Genomic DNA, 17,848 nt, shown 5'->3' on the forward strand with positions numbered 1-17,848 from the left:
AAAGTCAGAGCAGAAGCTGTTCTTTCCCTCTCAAATCTAAGTGCTTTTCTCTCAAATGTACTGTCCCCAGTTTTTATATTTGCTTGTCTTGTTTCCACCCTTCTTAGAAATCTCCTCTTCAGTAACTTCACTTTGGGTCTCAAAGGTATTTTTCCTCACATAGAGTCAACAGCTCAGAAGTCAAAAAGACATAAAATATTTTTCAAACTTCTGTTTGTTTGGAAGCTGTTCTGATAAAATGTAATGCAGCAAATATATAAGTATTTCTCCTTGTGTTAGAGCAATAGAAATATTTTAAATATTAACTTTCATGAATGTTAGTTGCAATATCCGTTTCAGCTAACAACTGCCACTTGTGCACAGTGATTATTCATAGTGTTTTAAAAGTCTAAGACTATGTTCGAGCCCTATTATGTTTTTTTCTACCAGTTCCCTTTATGACAGTCTAGCTTCATAGTTGTCAACTAATTTTAGTGCAGTAAATACAGCAAGATTTGATCGTTAAGTTAGTCTTTGGCTGCTGTGTACTTCTGTGGACTTTTTTTTTCATGTAAGCTATTCAAATATTGTAGGAAAAGCAAACAGGAAAACACTTAATCAATATCTATGTAACTATTTCTCAGCTCATTTTCTAAAAGAGAGTTTCTGCTAAGTTCCAGGTATTTCTTGGCAAGAGTTACTGTAGCCAGGTAATCAGTAAAGGCACTGGAAGAATTATTTTTGCTTTAAAGAAAGGAGAGCTTTTTTAGTGAGAGATACTGGGATTTTGGAAGGAATCTAGAAAGGGCACGATGTCCCAAACCTGAAGAAGAGCAGCCCATGGGGGAAAGATTAGATGCATGCAAGTAGCTGATGGGTTTTAAAGGTGTTATTTCCTGAAATGTTTGGATTGTAGAGAAGCGGCCCTTTAGATTTAAGGAGACTTTCTGCTCGTGGCACTTGCTGTTTTTTCTGCAAGAGGCACCATCCTGCTGGTTGCAGATCTAAGGCCTTGGTCAGCAGGCTGCCCCCGGGCTGCTGGGGGGTTCCTTGGGGGCCGAATGCAGCTGCAAAGGGCTCGCTCGGGGGGACGGGGCTGCTCGAAGGGGCAGTTTCCCTGTTAACCTGACATCAGGTTAATGCAAGGTGTGCGTTAGGTGGGAGCGAAACGTCCTGCCTCGGCTGCAAGCAGAGTAATGTCAGTTAAACGTCACTGTCTGAATCAAATTCCATTTGATGCTTTGTGTTGTCTGGATCCTTTCTGTTGTTTTTCTCTTGTTCTGGTTGTATGTATAGATCCTTTCAGCATATCTAAATGTCTTTAGGAGGTTCCAAAATTGAAGTAATAATACAATTATTTCTCTTACTCTTTCACCTGCCTCGTAGGAGACAGATTTTGATTCTCTTCTAAAATAAATAATTTATTATTTAATAATAATTTATTATGAATTACTTTATTATTATTATTATTTGCACATGTTAGTGATAAATTGGTAAAAGAAGAATTTAAAGTGAAAGAACAAAGATAAATTTAGTTTTGCCTTTCTGGCCCATTTGATGGAGTGCTCAAGTGCATATGTAGCTGTCAGATGCCTGAGGAGTCATTTTAAGCATCATTGACTGCTCATTTATTTCAAGCGATTTGTGAACTGAAGTGATATGAAAGTTTTCTTCTAATAAGTTGCATCTGGTTTTATATCTGCCATTCATCTGAATATTTGCCATACCATACCATGTTTTAGAATGATTTTTGAAAAAGTCTTTAAAAAAAAAAAAATTGAATGCTGTGAATTTGACAATGTTGTGTTGATGCAAGAACTAATCTTGAAGGTTGACTCCTTCAAACCATGGGTTCAGGTATAGAAAGAGCATTGAGTTTGGCCACGCTCCTACCAGTGCAAATGCTCTCCTCAGGAACCATTCTGTAAGGCTGGGTTAAACGTTTGCTTACCTTTTCTCTCTGAGAATGTCAGTAAGATGACACTGCAAGATGACAGTAAGATGACCAACTCATTCCACAGAGACTGCCAAATAGTAATTATTTTCAGGCATTACTGAGCTGATTCATTTTAGGTAGTATGTTGAATTAAAAATGGTATTTCATTTTTTAATTTCTTCTTTGCTACTTTGCGTGTAATGCTTCAAGTAAGGTTCACAATAAATGCATTTGGCTCACATGAAGTTCCTCTGTACTCTATCCATCCCCTCATTGTAGGCTGCTTATTAGGTGAGATGACCCAACATTTCACTTGCACCAAAGCAGTAGTAAAGGCTGAGGCATTTGGTGCTAATTCAGAAGTTAAAACTGCAAGTTGAATTTCTTGTTCAGCTACTTTCAACTCACAGAGGAGATACAGGCTGTCAGATGTGCAAGGCTTCTTTGAGCCACCTTCTACATTTCACAGATTCAGGCCTTTTGGAAGAAGGGTTATGGTGTCACCACCCTGCCTCCACTTGCTTGAAACGAGAAGTTTGTTTTGCTAGGGTCCTTGTTTCCTGGATTCAGGTAATGCTTATAAGTTGTTTAAATTTTTGATATCCAAATCCAAGGTAAAGATAGTTTAAAATCTCATTTCTCATAATGATTATATTAAAATATTAAGTCAGCAGGATTTTATATAGTGCAAAGTGTTAGATCTGTGATCATTTATAATCTTAATGTTCCAGAACCCTGGGGCTGTTAGTGAAGCGATTGGAGAAAGGTGGAAAAGCCGAACAGGAAAACCTTTTCCGTGAGAATGATTGTATTGTCAGGATTAATGATGGAGACCTTCGGAATAGGAGATTTGAACAGTAAGTGTATTTACTGTATGTAATATTGTGATATTTAATCTTTAGCAACTGCACCTTTCATTAATTTAAGGTAATGAAGTATTTAAGAAAAAATTCTCTAAATTTGCTCCTTCTAGAAAAGGCACACTAAAGGATGTTAATGGCCTTTAATTAGTCAAGCTGCAAAGCTAAAGGATAACTACTGTCATTAGAGTATAGGGATTTCTCACTTGATTGGGATTTCACTTAGTTTTGAATATTATGGATTCTTTTTCCTTTTGCTGGTAAGTTATTTACCCTGAAAATACATCATGATCTTTGCATACTTTCAGTGCATCATGCTGGCTATATGTGGATAGTGTGGAGACTTTATTTTTACCATTTAAAACATATTTTTGATTTTGTGTATGTGAGAACTAAAAGTGATCTCAGAAGCAGAAAGTTCTTGTATAAGTTTCAGAAATATTTCTTTAGTGGATGTTTGGACTTCAATAGAATCCCTAAATGATTAATCAGAAGCACTTTTAAAAGTGGAATCAGGATGTAGTTCACAGAGATGATTGAAAAATAATGCAAAGAAGAGGTAGGTAGGAAATATGTGGATTTAGTGATGATAATTCTGTTTCCAAGACCCCGACATGTTAATATGAAATATTCCTCAGGTTGATTATCCTTTAATTAACATGAATTTGAAATTAGTTTTTTATTTCCATTAACTCTAACCTGTTTTGGAATACAATCTTGTGTTACTATGTGGTAGAAAGCTGCTTGTCCGTGCTTGCGCTGTAGGATTCTGAATCCGAATTTCTTAAGTGTTTGAAAATGCCCATTGACTTCAGTCTGCTTTGGATCACAGCCTAAAGTTGTGTCCATATATGCAGAATTAAGCATTTTGTTTCTCTTTCTTAAGGTTGTCCTCTGAAGGGTTACTTATATACAAGAAGTGAAATATAAGATAAAGTCTTTGCAAGACTGCATCAGCAGCAAGTTAAGAAAATATGTAATCTTTGTTAAAATGCAGTTTGTATTCTAATAATTCTGCCATCATTGTGATTACCTTATGTAAATGAACTATTAATTATTAAGGTTCAAAACACAGGGCACTTTATTAATTGCCATAATACTATATGCATTTCAATACTGGGGTTAAAGTTGTCACTTTTCAGAGTACAGTATTTTGAATATTAGTTTTAAGCATGTTTACCCATGGTATTGGCCTAAGGCTATAAACCTTAGCAAAAAGCATAGTAGACTAATGAACAGATTCAAGTTTTATAGTTTATGCTTGAGTTTCTCAATGTGTCTGTCAGCTCATGTTGCTTAATTAACATCAGCAATTATGCTTATAATGTCTTGTAGGCTGCCAGCCTTAATTTGCTAATTTTCTATTCATTTTGAACCTAGAGCACAGCATATGTTTCGCCAAGCCATGCGTGCGCCCATCATTTGGTTCCATGTGGTCCCTGCAGCAAATAAAGAGCAGTATGAACAGCTATCCCAAAGCGAGAAGAACACATACTACTCCAACCGGTTTAGCCCCGATTCTCAGTATGCCGACAGCAAAAGTATTAATAATTCTGGACTTCACACGTTACAAAGAATGTCTAGAGCGGTGAACCAGTCAGATCACACAGACTCCTACTCGCAGCTACCTCATAGTATCAATTCATCAGGGAAGCCGCCATCGGGCCTGGTACCATCACCTCAGAAAGTTCTCACCTCCACTGCAAACAGTGGGTATAACACCAAAAAGATAGGGAAGAGACTCAGTATACAGCTGAGAAAAGGTAAGGCAGTAGCTCGGTTCTTCACGTGCTGTACGTTTAGAGCATAGAGACGCACATACAGTTCTGTTGTATTATGCATGATGGTTTGCAAAAGCCTAAAGGGTTTGATGGATTGGTTTTTGAAACGCTGCTGCTGTTCATGCGTTCTAAAACCACATGGTGAGTTTTCCCATGCTTGAGAATCATGCATTCTGTGTGTGCAGCATTTAGCCGTTCTAGGGAGTGCTTTAGTTATTTTTTCTGTCCTTTAACTGATAAAATGCCTTAATTACAACAAATGCTATTGCCAAGGCCCTGTGATGGAAGAACTATATAAACAAAGTAAATAAGCCAAAATGGTCTATATTCTGCAATTTGAAGCTATCGTGACTTCTCAAACTTAAAAACTGTGGATTTATCTTTACACTTAAAAAGTGTGTTGGATTCATCTGGTAAACTGGACTTCCTAATTTTCAACAAAAGCTTTTTTTTTTTTCCTCTACTGAGAGGTGAAGTTATTGGTTAAACTGTTGAGGTGTAATCTACTGTTTCCTATCTTGGGCATTATGCTAATGTAATTTAAATGTGGGTGAGAGACTGTTTAAGGACAGAGAAGAAAGCAGTGTGTGCATATCATAACATCTGTTTTAGATGTATATAGTACTTGTAGATGTATTTGGTACATCTGTGGAATTTTTATGATGTGTTAAATGCCTCTGTGAGAAGATTTGGTATTTTTATATTGTTACCATCTAGATCCTTTTAGGATACTTCAAAGTATTGTGAAATGACTTTTATTTTAGATATGAGTGTTTCTTAGCTCTTGGTAAATGACTTTTTAAAGAAGCATGCATGCTGTAAGCCTTATGAAATTAAAATGAGCATGCTTAAGGTTAGATATACTTCAGCCTTTAGGAGCAAAAGTGGTATTTACATTACACAGCAAAAGTCTACCAGTGTGATGATATTCTCCATGAACTCAGTATACTTTCCATCTAGGAAATAATATTTGCTTAGTGTTAATAATTTTTCTTAATTAACTTCCTTCTTGCAAGATACGGAAGGCAATGCATTGAATGTTAGAGCTTTTGCCTGGTTTTGTGGGTACCAGGCTACTTGTCACATTATCCTTATGCTTTCTGTTCTATGAACTTCACGTGAACCACCAGATTGCTTCTTTCTGGTTACTGAATTTTAAGCTCTACAAACTTGGATGACATAAGGTTGAGTTGACAGTTTGCTTCTGTTGTTGATGCTCCTTCAAGAATTACTTTAGGCCATCAGCTCAAATCAAACCTGCTTGGAAAAACTTTTTATTATTGGCTGAGTAAGGAATCACGTTGCTTACAAATACACGCTCAGATATGCTCTCATCACAGTTAACGCTTTTTATCTATTTTTCATGTCCACTGGAAGCCTTTGGAAACATCACTGGGACATTACAAAAAACAAAACAACACAAAAAAGCCCCTAAGAGTTTCCAGTATAATTTAAAAGCATTGGATATGAAATACAGGCAGATATCTTCCCTTCCCATCCCCCTAGGCAAATGTGGTATTCAAAGGGCTGATAAAATAGGGGGATGTAATTTCAGTACATCACAGATTCTTTCACTGTGATGTGAGGTTATATTTTGATCATTTTACACCGGATCCTGTTTCTTAAAACACTCTCACTTCTTCTCTAAGGTAGTTTAGCCTTTATTGCACCAAAATGTTAGTTGAACATGAATGCAAGAAAATGCATATTAGCTATATTCTGTAAGACCTTTAAGGTCTAGTTTTCACCATTCTTCACCATTTCTTTACTGTAAGAACTTTAGTGGTTCTTACAGTAAGTAAAGAACTTTAATGGTTCTTACAGTAAGTTTTGTTATCTAGAATATGTTTGGGAAGCTTGTAGGGGTTGTTGGCTCCTAGTAGATTGCTCATATGAGAGTGTTATGTGGAGATGGGACCTGGCCCAGTGTGATAAATAATTTCTATCTCTCTCTATAGTCTTTCTATAGTGTCTCTTGTAAGACTATAGAGAAAGAAAGAAATTATTTATCGTAGTGTATTTTATGCATGGTAATGTTTTATAAAAATCTTTGCATAAAACAGATTACTTTTTATTGCTATCTTTCATTTATTAATATCCACTCTGGAAAGAGACATGTTCTCCCATTTTCACTTTCATTTGATCCCCCCAAGAATTTACATGGGGAGCAACAAACGAAGCAAAACGCCCAAGTAGTTGGCTATACATATAGGTGCAACAGGGGAAATTGTTGGTCTTTGATTATTTCTAATGAAGAATGGTTTAATAATACAGGCTTTATAGAAACTTAAATGTTCTTTCTTTGTAGCTAACATAGAGCAATTATTTCATTAATTCCTATAATTAGATTAAAAATTCCTTGTGGGATGCATTATAGCACACAACATGGAGGGCTTCATCTTGAAATTCACTTTTGATTTAACTGGTGTGTCCTGGTAAAGGATGTAATATATGCGAACTGATTCTTCAGTACATGCAGACCTTCTTTATTACCGCCTATTTATTAAACCTTCTTCTATATATTGCATGAGCTGTATTATATAAAATGATGTGGTAAAACAGCCCTATAGAATCTGCTTCCATAATTATGATTTCTTAATATTTACTGCTGTTTTGGCATTTTAAAATAACCTGAACTTTCATAGGATTTAGCTGTTTAATAAAGTCAGAAGAGAAGGTCAGTCATATGTTTCAGTCAATGCAGAATGTTTGCTGGCTTTTCTAAATGAAAATGGATATCTGTTTATCTTTCCTTAAAGGTCAGGGCCTGAACTTTTAGCATATAGATGTAGGGGTTATTACTGATATTCTAGTGCTATTAAGGCTGTATAACAGTCCAGCTTAATATTTCACACAAATTAAGATAGCACAAGAAATGACAGCCAGCCTGTCTTTATATAATTTTTGGTGTAAGCTGATACACAGTAAGTATAAATAAATAAATACAATTCTTCATAGCTAATATGTACGGGAAGGAAAGCCCCTTATATCACACACAGTGTCTTAGGACAAATTTTGATCTCATCTGCAGCAGTTCCTTCCCAGAGTGTTTTTTTTTTAATTATTATTACATTAGGTTTAAGCCCATGCAACTGAGAGAAAACTTTAGCCAGACAGTTATAAATTATAAATATCCTGCTCTGCAACAGAAGATTCTAAGGCTCAGTCTTTGAGCTGTTGTAACTTGCAGCATTTAGCTTCTTCACCCTAAAGCATTCAAAATACTGTTCTCCAACTGGATGTTGGGTTGTGGTGTTCTCTCCCCTTTTGGCCCAAAGAACCTCTCCCTTGAAAGACAGTAGAGCCTCAAGAGTAAGAAATGAGTGTCGGAACTGTAGGATGCTCTACAGCAAGATAGCTGTAAGAGTCACTGAAAGCAGCTCTACCAGAGGCTCTGTAAATTCTTTAAGGAGGATATCTGTAGCTCCAGGAAGATCGTTTGAAACGAAGGATGGAGTCCAACATTGTTCTTGATAGAAAGGGCAAGGTAGCCAAATTCTGGGAGATGGTGAATCTGGTGAGGAAGGAGACACCTTTGTGTAATACAACAAAAAGAAAAAAAAGAAAGTTTAAATCATGGAGATGAGGAGCATTACAAAGGACTTCGGTCTTCGAAGTTTTCTGTTCTATATCCCTTTGGCTTGCTGGCTGTTTGGGTTCATTAAAGCCTTCTCTTGTCTACAGAGCCAAGGTTAAAACATGTGGAAGTCCCTGTAGATGACTGGGCATTCAGTCTTATGGCCCTGCAATACCCAACCTCCCTTCTGCAATAATTTTTGGAATTGAGCAGATACTGTAGATAATTTAGAAGTATGCTATTGTGAAATTGTGTTGTATTTTCTAAAGACTAAAGCACAGATATGGACAGTTACAGGACAGTTTATGTGCACTGACTTTTTACCTTGGGTTAACCTTGCTTATGTAGGAGAACACGTAAGAGCCTAAGGTTATCTGTAAGATATCTTCTATCATGTACCTACAGTGTACAGATTTACATGCATTTTTCATCCTACTCTCTTGTTTCTTCCATAGAGATTTTTGAGACAGGCTTGGAAGTGACATTTTAAACTTTTATTTAAAATTTCTTTTGAAGCGATTGAAATGTTCTCTTAGAAGCAAACTGACATTAAAATTCTTGTTGAGATACGGGAAGGATGTTTGTCACTTTTGAACTGAAATTCGTAGATCCCTTAATTGCTTAAGTGACCTTGAAAAATAAGAAGCAGATCTGAGTCAAGCATGGAGCAAATCATTTTGGGCATTATTAGCCACTAGAGGAAAGAAAAATGCATCATTTGATCCTTCTAGTTTTAAGAAAACACTTCTGATGATAGCTATTTATTAGCAGGCTGTAGCAGAAAGGGGAGAATACTTTTATTAGCCAAGTCAAAAATCTTACCGAGAGGTACCAACTTTGCTTAGAGAAAAAAAGATGTTCCAAATCACATCACTGCATAGAAAGTGGACATGCAAGTAACTTGCCTGGATTGTGCATGTGGCAGCAGAAGTGTTACAGAAAAGTTACAGGCACCCGAGCGTAAGGTTTCGAAGCGGTCATTTGCATGAACATTTACCCCATCTGCACTTGCACGAGTTCTGAACCTACAAGGCTTAAAATAAATGTGCTACAAGTAACTTTTCAGAGCGCATCTAGAGTGCTCTTGGTAAGGCTTGGTAAGTTTGAAAGCCGGGCAAGGCTGGTAAGTAATGAGAGCTCCCCACTTTGAACAGAGTAATTTTTCTGTTCAGCTCTTGCGTGCAGTCCAGTCTGCAACAGAAAAACATTTTCTAGGCTAAAGCAGCTGGGTAATTATTTCAGCAATAAACCCTCTGTACATGTATCCTAAGGAATAGTCTATTGTGAAAAAGAGGGAATTGGAAAGGCATGAAAGGAGCGTATCTGCTCTAATTACTGTCACAGAGTGTGTGGTCCTTGTACTTAGCTTTATTTTAATGTTATAGCTCTCCATGTTCTGGATATTTTCCTAGTCTAATGCTGTCACTAAAAGAAGTTGTTTCATTTTTTCGCTCTGTTGTTTAAGCTACTTTGTGTCATAACCAGTTTACATGTGTGCCCGCTTGCCAGGAGAGGGAAGTTGTGCCTTTGGTTCCTCGTGCTGAAACAAAGGGCCTGGGCCTTCCCTTAACAGTCTTTTATTGGCCTGTGTGGATTTTCTTAGTGTGGTTCTAAAGTGTTCTCTGCTTCTCTTACATGAAATACTCGCAAATAGAGTGCATTACTGTCTGGTCACCAAACATTTTATGTGGTTTTAGAAGTGGGATTTTTTTTAATTTAGGGAGATTAGTACAAGTACCTGAGAATTCATCTGTCTGCACATTCTTAAATTAGGGGAGCTAGAAGAGCACGATTCATTTGAAGCTTTGCTTGCACTCCTGAAGGAGAGGTAATTGTAAGACAAATATCTTGAGCAGCTCGTACTGTGGATCCTTCAAATGTTCCGTATTGGGTCTCTGAACTAATGGAGAGGAATGTGTCTAGTCAAAGCTCATGAAGTAATGCTTGTTTGCCTGCAGATCCTGGGAGAAACCATGTAGGAGGGACAATCTGGGGAAGAGTTATTCTTAAAATAGGATTTTAATGACAGGGTTAATCTGCATAAATTTAGAGAACACAGGTTACTTCATGCTTGAGTCTCAACTCGAAGCATTCTCTTTCTTTAAAAAGGGTTAATGCGTTTAAATATCAAATTGGGATCTGAAGGAGTTCTGTGATCAATGTAATTAACTCACTATCCTAGTAACTAGCCCTTTTTTAATACTCCCAGAAGACAAAAGTGGAGGGAAATTAATCAGATGCTGAGCTGCAAAGAACACTCCTTGCAGAAGCTTATTCTGTTATCGTTTTCAAGCAGAGAAAGAAAATGGAGACATAGATAGATGGGTAGCAAATGCAATGTACAAACAGTCAGAATTATAATTAGGCCATGGATTAACTCCTGCCTAAAAGCAATGCAGAGGTCAGAAGAAGCCATGCAGACAAAATGGGCCGTGAGTTTTATTTCTGGTCTTATATTCTGTCTAGCAATGGTCTGGCTTCTGCATTTTGCCCCATCACTGCTAGACTGTGGGCCCTGAGTCTATGTGACTGCACAGCTGCACCTTGTGCAAACCATGGCCTGCGCAGTCCTGAAACTGGCTGCGCTTCAACTCTTCCTTACAATGCTCAAAATAAAGATTTTACATCACGTTTGCCTTAGTCTAAAGCAGGGGAAGTTCTGGAGGACTAGGAGGACTAGTGATTTGATAGCAGCATACGCTCAGCTTCTCTCAAAGGTCTCTAGCACGTGTGTGACTTTTGGTCTTCTGACCAATTGCAAAAACTTCCTTCCATAGTTCCTTTTGAATAAGAGCAGTTGTCATCTTTGTGACATTTTTTAGTGTATAAAAATGAATATTTTAAAATATATCTAGCTCCTGCTTTTAATCTGAAAATTCAACTGAAAGCAAACAGTGCAGAGGTGATGCTTCTCTTCTCTCTTGTGTTCAGGCAGTATTTCCCCCCATAGCACATTTTGCTCTTGCAGTTTAGACCTGCGTTTAATGCTGGCTGAGGAGAGCACTTCCCTGAATGCAGAAGAGCCTTGGAAAGACAGGAGCGTTGCCCCAGTCCTGGGCTTTCTACAGTCATGAAGACGTCAAGGAGAAATTAAACCCTTCCTCTCTGGGAGATGACAGAAAAGCTGGCTGTCTCTAGCATGATATAAAGATTCCTTTAACATTCTGTCATTTTATGATCAGGCTGATTCCAACTAAGACAATGATGTTCATTTGAATGTATATTTAATTATTGTGGAGTTTTTTTTCCTATCTTAGTGCTACTAAAACTGACTTCTCCATAAATAGCAACTGAAACTCTGAATCTGCCTTCTCTGTACAACATAGTCCTATGTAGCCATAGTCCTTTCATTCACCTAAAACTATTTTGCCTTCAGTTCAGAGCTGGCTGAGGTCTCTAGGGTAATGTGACCTTTGCAAGTGTGTTTGGCATTGCCTTCCGGAGAAAAGGGGAGCTCTAACTTGTCAAGAGAGCTGCTGCTTTATCAAAAGAAGCCTAAGAATTTGAATTACACCAATTAGTGGGTAATTTTTAAATGTTATTATCACAATTTGATTATTGTCAGAGATGACAGCTGTAGAGGGAGGAAGAGATGTTTCCTACTCTCTCTCTTTTCAAAATCTGTAAGGGGTTAAGTTGAATATAGCTCAGATAACCTAGACATTAAAAACTGAAGCTCCTATTCTTTGAGAAGGATAATGCCTGTATTTTCAAAAACATGAAAATTCTTTCCTTTCTCTCTTTCTGTTCTGGTTCTAACTCTGTTTCTCCAGTTTCTGTAGCCATACTACGGGCTTCTTTTAGCGTAAATCAGAATCAGGGGAGCCTACAGTATGTTTGCACAGTTCCCTCATTATTAGAACGTACAGTTTTACACCATAAGAACTAAAAATATGTTTGTAGAGGTTAGGTATTAAGATGGAATATACATTTCTATTGATAGGACAGTTGAAACGTGGAATATGGATAACTGAATTAGTTATGTGTTTAAAAAGAAGAAGAAAAAAAAAAGCATAAAGTTGATCCAGCCATAGTGGTATATGTTTTTGACCTCAATTAAATGTGCCTTTTATTTTCAAATCTTGCCAACTCCTAAATTACACACAATAAGCATAGGGCTGATGGAGTTGTATTGTACAGTTAAGGGCAGCTATAGTGTAATAACAGTAAGATGAAGCAGTGAAAAAAGAAGAGGGAAATGACATCCGAAAGCTGTTTCAAAGTACAAAACCAGCTGTACAAAGCAGTGTAGCAAAATGTAGCTTAGCCTAGGCACTCTCTTTTTGCAGAAACAAGTAGATTAAAATTTCATTCTGCTAATATATGGAATCCGTCACTGTGGATTTGCAGAATTCTGCAGGCTTTGGAAGGGGCTTTCTGAAGATTTGACAGCATAAAATGCCATAGTCCAAGTTTATATCCTGTGTGCATTTATAATATGAACGTTTCAACTTCCATTTTTTCTTCAAGGTTCGAAAGTGGAGTTTAAGAACCACACACCTGTAACGATACCATAATTAGGCTGTGCGTATCGGGCACATGGTAATAATGGAATGTTGTCCTGGGCAGTCAGATTCTGATACTATTTCAGAAATTTTGTGGATGAAACGGTTATTGAGAGAGCAATATTCAACATTGATACCTAAAATATGAAAAGATAAACACTATAAAAAGAAGTCAAGGTATGACTAAAATTTTTTTACAGTTTTCCTCATATCTTACAAGGAATTAAAGACCTATGTGACTGCTTGAGACGTCTTTAAAATTTTGAGATCTCCAAGCTAAAATGGGGATATTAGGATATTGACTAACTTTTGCATCTTTGTGCAATAGCCCTGATGAATTTTATTTTAGCCTGGAAGTGAAGCCCTTGAAGTTCAAATATTATTTTTAGGTATCTTGACTGTGACAGATTTGAGGAAAATAAGTTGTCTCTTGATAGCTTAGAAGAATTAATCCAAAACTGCTGAACAGTATGAGCTGCATGCTCTTGTTCTGCGTTTGATACGTGAGAATTACCTACTTTCAATAGGAAAACTTAAAAAAGCTGTGTTTCACCCATCCTCCAATGCCTCCTATGTCAGCTTATTTCTTCCCATGATCACCATCTGGCTGGTTAAAAATTTTAGTCAGTTGTAATTGTGGAGATCTCTGAAATCTGTGTATAAACTAATATTGATGATGTGGGAATCTTACTTCCTTTTCGCATGTGTGAAAAAGTAGATTTAGCAAATGAATTTAGGGAATGGATTATAAGACACAAATCAACTCAGACTTTAAGCTCCAGTAATTCTCTAGTTGTGCATCTTTCACACAGGGCACGTTCAGCTTCCCCGAGACTGAAACTAAGTGCTTTTGCATAAAAGCTCAGCTTCTGCCTGTCCCTGAGATTTTATGCAAAAGGATAAGTTGTGTGACTTCCAGGGACCATAGCTATGCTTGTGGAATTTATGTCACCGAATCCCAGTTAAAGGTCACCCAAGTAAGTCGGATTAAATCTAGCTTGGGATGTGTGTATCTAGCTAGGGAATTGGGGGCATCTCTTGAAGGTGGCTGTGAAATGCTTCAGCTCGAGATTGTTGGTACTGACATGTGCCATTTAACAGCTGTCTGCGTGTCCTCAGTGGTCTTTAAACAGTGTGCAGTGTTGGGGAACTTCAACATGGAGTTTCAAAGATCGCAGATAGTGCGGGATAAGTTGCATCAAAGAGATTGCAAATGGACTTTCAGCATGGTAGGAAAGACTTCGTTTTGTCCTTTCTGCTTGTACCTGGTAGGGTGCTGAAATGCAGTACACGTCCGTAACCAAGAGTATAATTTCTTCAAAATGGAAACAAGTCTCATTTGCCATGTACCCTTCTGTATTTCTGTTGTTTTGTTTTGGCTTCAGTCAGTCTTAGCTAAGTGTAGTCACCTGGATGCACAGCAGCATTTAAACCCTGAGCGCAAGGTGCCCGCCTGGCTTTGCTTCCTGCCAAGCAGCCTCGCAGGGTCATGGACGATGGGTGCCAGCGGGGAGAGCCGCAAGGAGACCACCCGCAGGGCCCAGGAGCTGAGGACACAAACCCGCCTGAGGTCTCTTGGAGCAGAAGAAATGAGACCACTGAACTCCGGGTGTATCCGTGACCTGCCCGTGGCAGCAGTGAGCTGACAAAACCTCCTGGCCCACAGCATCAGCTCACTGGCACTGCTGAGTGTCACAAGAGAGAAGGAAAGGACTATTGACAATATCCACATTGACAAGGGGGAAGGCAGGGCTGGGGTATCATGTGTGCTTTGTTCTGGTTCCTTGTCATTCATCTTATTTAAATAGAAAGTTGGAAATATGGCAGTGACTTGGAAATTGTCAGAACAGCAAGTTACAAGGAAGGCCTGCTAAGCTGCTTGTGCCAAGAGTCAGTGCTTCAGATGTATTACTCGTATATATGTATATATATATATATACACGCAATATCTGTGTGTGTATGTTTTGCCATGCCATGTAAGTAACTCTTACCTTGTATGTATGTGTTCTCATGGACTTGTTTTCAGTGAGAAATGCATATTCTTCTGGATAAAGTTAATATATAATACAAAATGTGAATTTTACAAGTGATATTCTACATTCTTGCACAGGTACAGAGGGCTTGGGATTTAGCATTACTTCAAGAGATGTCCCAATTGGTGGCTCTGCTCCAATTTATGTGAAAAACATCCTTCCAAGAGGTGCAGCTATTCAAGATGGGAGACTAAAAGCTGGAGACCGATTAATTGAGGTGATGAAGTATTACATGTTGGTTCTCTGTATTTTGGTGTAAGACAATAGAATAGTTCATTTCTAACAACTCTTAATAGTTTATATTATAGGAAAATGTTTCTTCTTTTTCTTTCTTGGGGTAGCAGATTAGGGGCTGTGCACCTGCAGAAGGTAGCAGTTTAAAGCACAAGACTCAGGCATATTATGAAACAATGAGTTTAAATATCCTTATGTGACTTTGTGCCATATTTTTGCATCGCTGCTGAGGAATAAGTTGAAGAGGAGCAATCGTTACCTAATACCTGACATTAAATCAGCACCAAGTGACAAACCAGAAATGATTTGAGTATTGCTAAGACTGTGAGAGGTTTAGTGAGTTAATGTAAAGGCAAGATGCAAGATGAGGATTCTGCTACTGCGGATCACGGCCACTTCCCTCCTGAAGGGAGGACGTCCTCATGGGTCTAAATTTCTCTGTGATGGGAGCAGAGCAGAAATCTTCCTGCCTTCCTATTTCTAAAACAGGAAAACATAGATATTTCTAAAAGTGTATGTGTGTGAATAGGAGAGAAAAGAATGGTGAAAGACAGAAAACTGAACAAAATTGTTTGACAAAAGAGCTTGGGTTTTTTTGGCCATTCTTTCACAATTATTATTCAGATTTGTGAAATATTTCAAGACAGAGGTCTGTTTATCTGTTTCTGAACCTCATACAACTATGGTTTTGGTTTAATTCAGGCCAGACATTTTGCCGCAAATTCTATCAAATGGAAACTGTACTCAGCCAATGAACAGTTTGTATCAGTGAGCTTTACTTTTTAATACAGTCCTGTATAATTCGCAAGACTTTTCCCTATGGGTTTCTAGTTTTTGGAGTCTTAGCATTTTCTACTATTTCCTTTGGCACAGGTAAACGGAGTAGATTTGACAGGGAAAACTCAGGAAGAAGTAGTGTCCTTGCTGAGGAGCACCAAGATGGGAGGAACCGTCAGCCTCTTGATTTTTCGACAGGAAGAAACATTCCATCCAAGGGAACTGGTGCGTAAAGTAGAGAGCAGCTAAGAGATTTAGATGGTTGTGAGCAAATGATTTGATCTTGTCATCCGTTAGTAAATGTGCAAGGTCAGAACTGAATGCAAGAAAACAAATGGCTATTTTGCTTTATTTAGAATATCTTACATGAATGTTTTTTTATTCTCTTTAAGATCTGGTATTGGAATTAAATATTTGTTAAAAATGTATGAATGAGAGTTTTAAAACCAGTCTGAATCTATTTTGGGTTAAAATGCTTATTATAGAAGAAGTTATCTAGTGGACTTTGGATGCATGCAGAGCAGACAAGTAAATTATTTAATATCTTTCACATGGGCAAATCTATGTTTGTAAAGTTGCCATTTGTCCCACTACCTGCTCACCAAAATATTTTAGAACATTTAATGTTAGGCCAAAAGAGGATATATGGATATCCACTATATGAACTATGAAAAAGTGGAATATACAAGAAATAATAGTTCTTGTTTGAATATAAATGCAATCTGTCTATGGAATGGAAATCCTGCAGTTATTAATTTAGCGGGATAATTCAGAGAATGTTTCTGAGGAATTTATATGAAATGGGAAAAAATGATGTTTCATACTGTACCTCTTCCACTTGCATAGTGTATACAGATATTTCCCTGATAATTATTCAAGATAATTTCTGTTATGAAAAGGTAGACTGTGAATGTAGCAGTCTTACTTTGTTCTGTATTCCATTAAACTGCTGGAGTTATTTATTATTTGTATTATCATAGCTATATATAGCTCTAAAATAAATTATTTGGCTGCATTATTGTGAGAAGATAGACAAATATAAGTGACATTTAGTGTGATGAATAGATTGCTTCATTTTTCTTTTGTATTCATGTTAGTTTGAATGCAAAAAGAATGATTTTTTGTTTGAACATTTCAAGATAGTTAACATTAGCCTTTATTTTTTCCAAACTGCAATTAAACTTTGTAAGTCAAAGTGGCAGGGAATGATGCAAATGAACTGCACAGTTAGCTTAATACTCTTGGAACGTGACTTCAGATATTGATACATTTAAGTGAAAGATGTCATAAAATGAATAGAATTGAGCAACATGAAGTCATACTGTTCTCCTCCTTAAGGCTGGAACTGTGAAAGCAATCTGTTTATAAGCTCCTATGATGTAATTTTCACAGTATTGGTATCTTACATAAAGGTGAATGAAAATGCTTTTTAAGTTTTCTAAATAAACTTAGAAGAAAATGGCTTAATTTTGTGTATATTATTTCTACATTATAATGAGGAAGCATACTTTATACAGTATTTTGTACTAATATCTTCTAAACAATGATATGACATGAATATAGAATAGACTTAATTATAATAATACTGGATTTAGTTTAAAAAGCAGTAGCAAATTGACCCCTTTTAATGCGTTTAACCTCAGTGGCCTCCCTGCTGCTGCTCAGGTGCTACTTTCTCAGTTATTTTGGCACACATGAGTCCAGGGAAGCCGGATCTCGTCTATGTCAGGTGGTAGGAGGGCTAGATCTGAACTGCTGCAACTTGCCATAGTTGCAGCTAAAGAGGTTACAGCGTGAGGGGCTGACAGCAGACGTGTGTGTGACGATGCTCTGTTGCATAAGGGTCTGTTTGCGTTCTAGCGTGAGGAAGCGCTAGGGCTGCTCTGCTGACAGCTGTCAAAGAGCAGGAGCAGAAGTGCTGGGGAAACTGCTGAACTGAAACCCAGCGTAAGGGCTGTTCTTTCTCTCTGGTAAGAACTAATCTAAAAAAAAAAAAGCCTCTTTAGCTAGTTCCTGTCATTGACTTTAACTAGTCTTATGTTTAAAAAACAAGTTGGAGGAGGGAAAGGGAATGATTTGAAATCATTTCAGTTCAACTTTGTCACTTACATACCCTTCTCCAACCACTTAGTGACAATTTAGATTCGCATCCTTCCCACGTTTTTA

At 37.5% G+C, this 17,848-nt stretch overlaps 1 protein-coding gene across 1 annotated transcript in view; it reads left to right on the forward strand.

Annotated features, from left to right (window-relative positions):
• Positions 1-17,848, forward strand: part of PARD3 (par-3 family cell polarity regulator) — a 435,290-nt gene that overhangs the window by 228,177 nt on the left and 189,265 nt on the right. Inside the window, 4 exon segments of the mRNA XM_088534020.1 lie at positions 2,647-2,772; positions 4,156-4,538; positions 14,749-14,888; positions 15,779-15,907. Of these exon segments, the coding sequence (XP_088390146.1) occupies positions 2,647-2,772; positions 4,156-4,538; positions 14,749-14,888; positions 15,779-15,907 (778 nt within the window).

The sequence above is a fragment of the Tinamus guttatus genome, unplaced genomic scaffold, assembly GCF_059628265.1.
Source record: "Tinamus guttatus ecotype Peru unplaced genomic scaffold, ASM5962826v1 Tinamus_guttatus_pri_ptg000530l, whole genome shotgun sequence".
NCBI lineage: Eukaryota > Metazoa > Chordata > Aves > Tinamiformes > Tinamidae > Tinamus > Tinamus guttatus.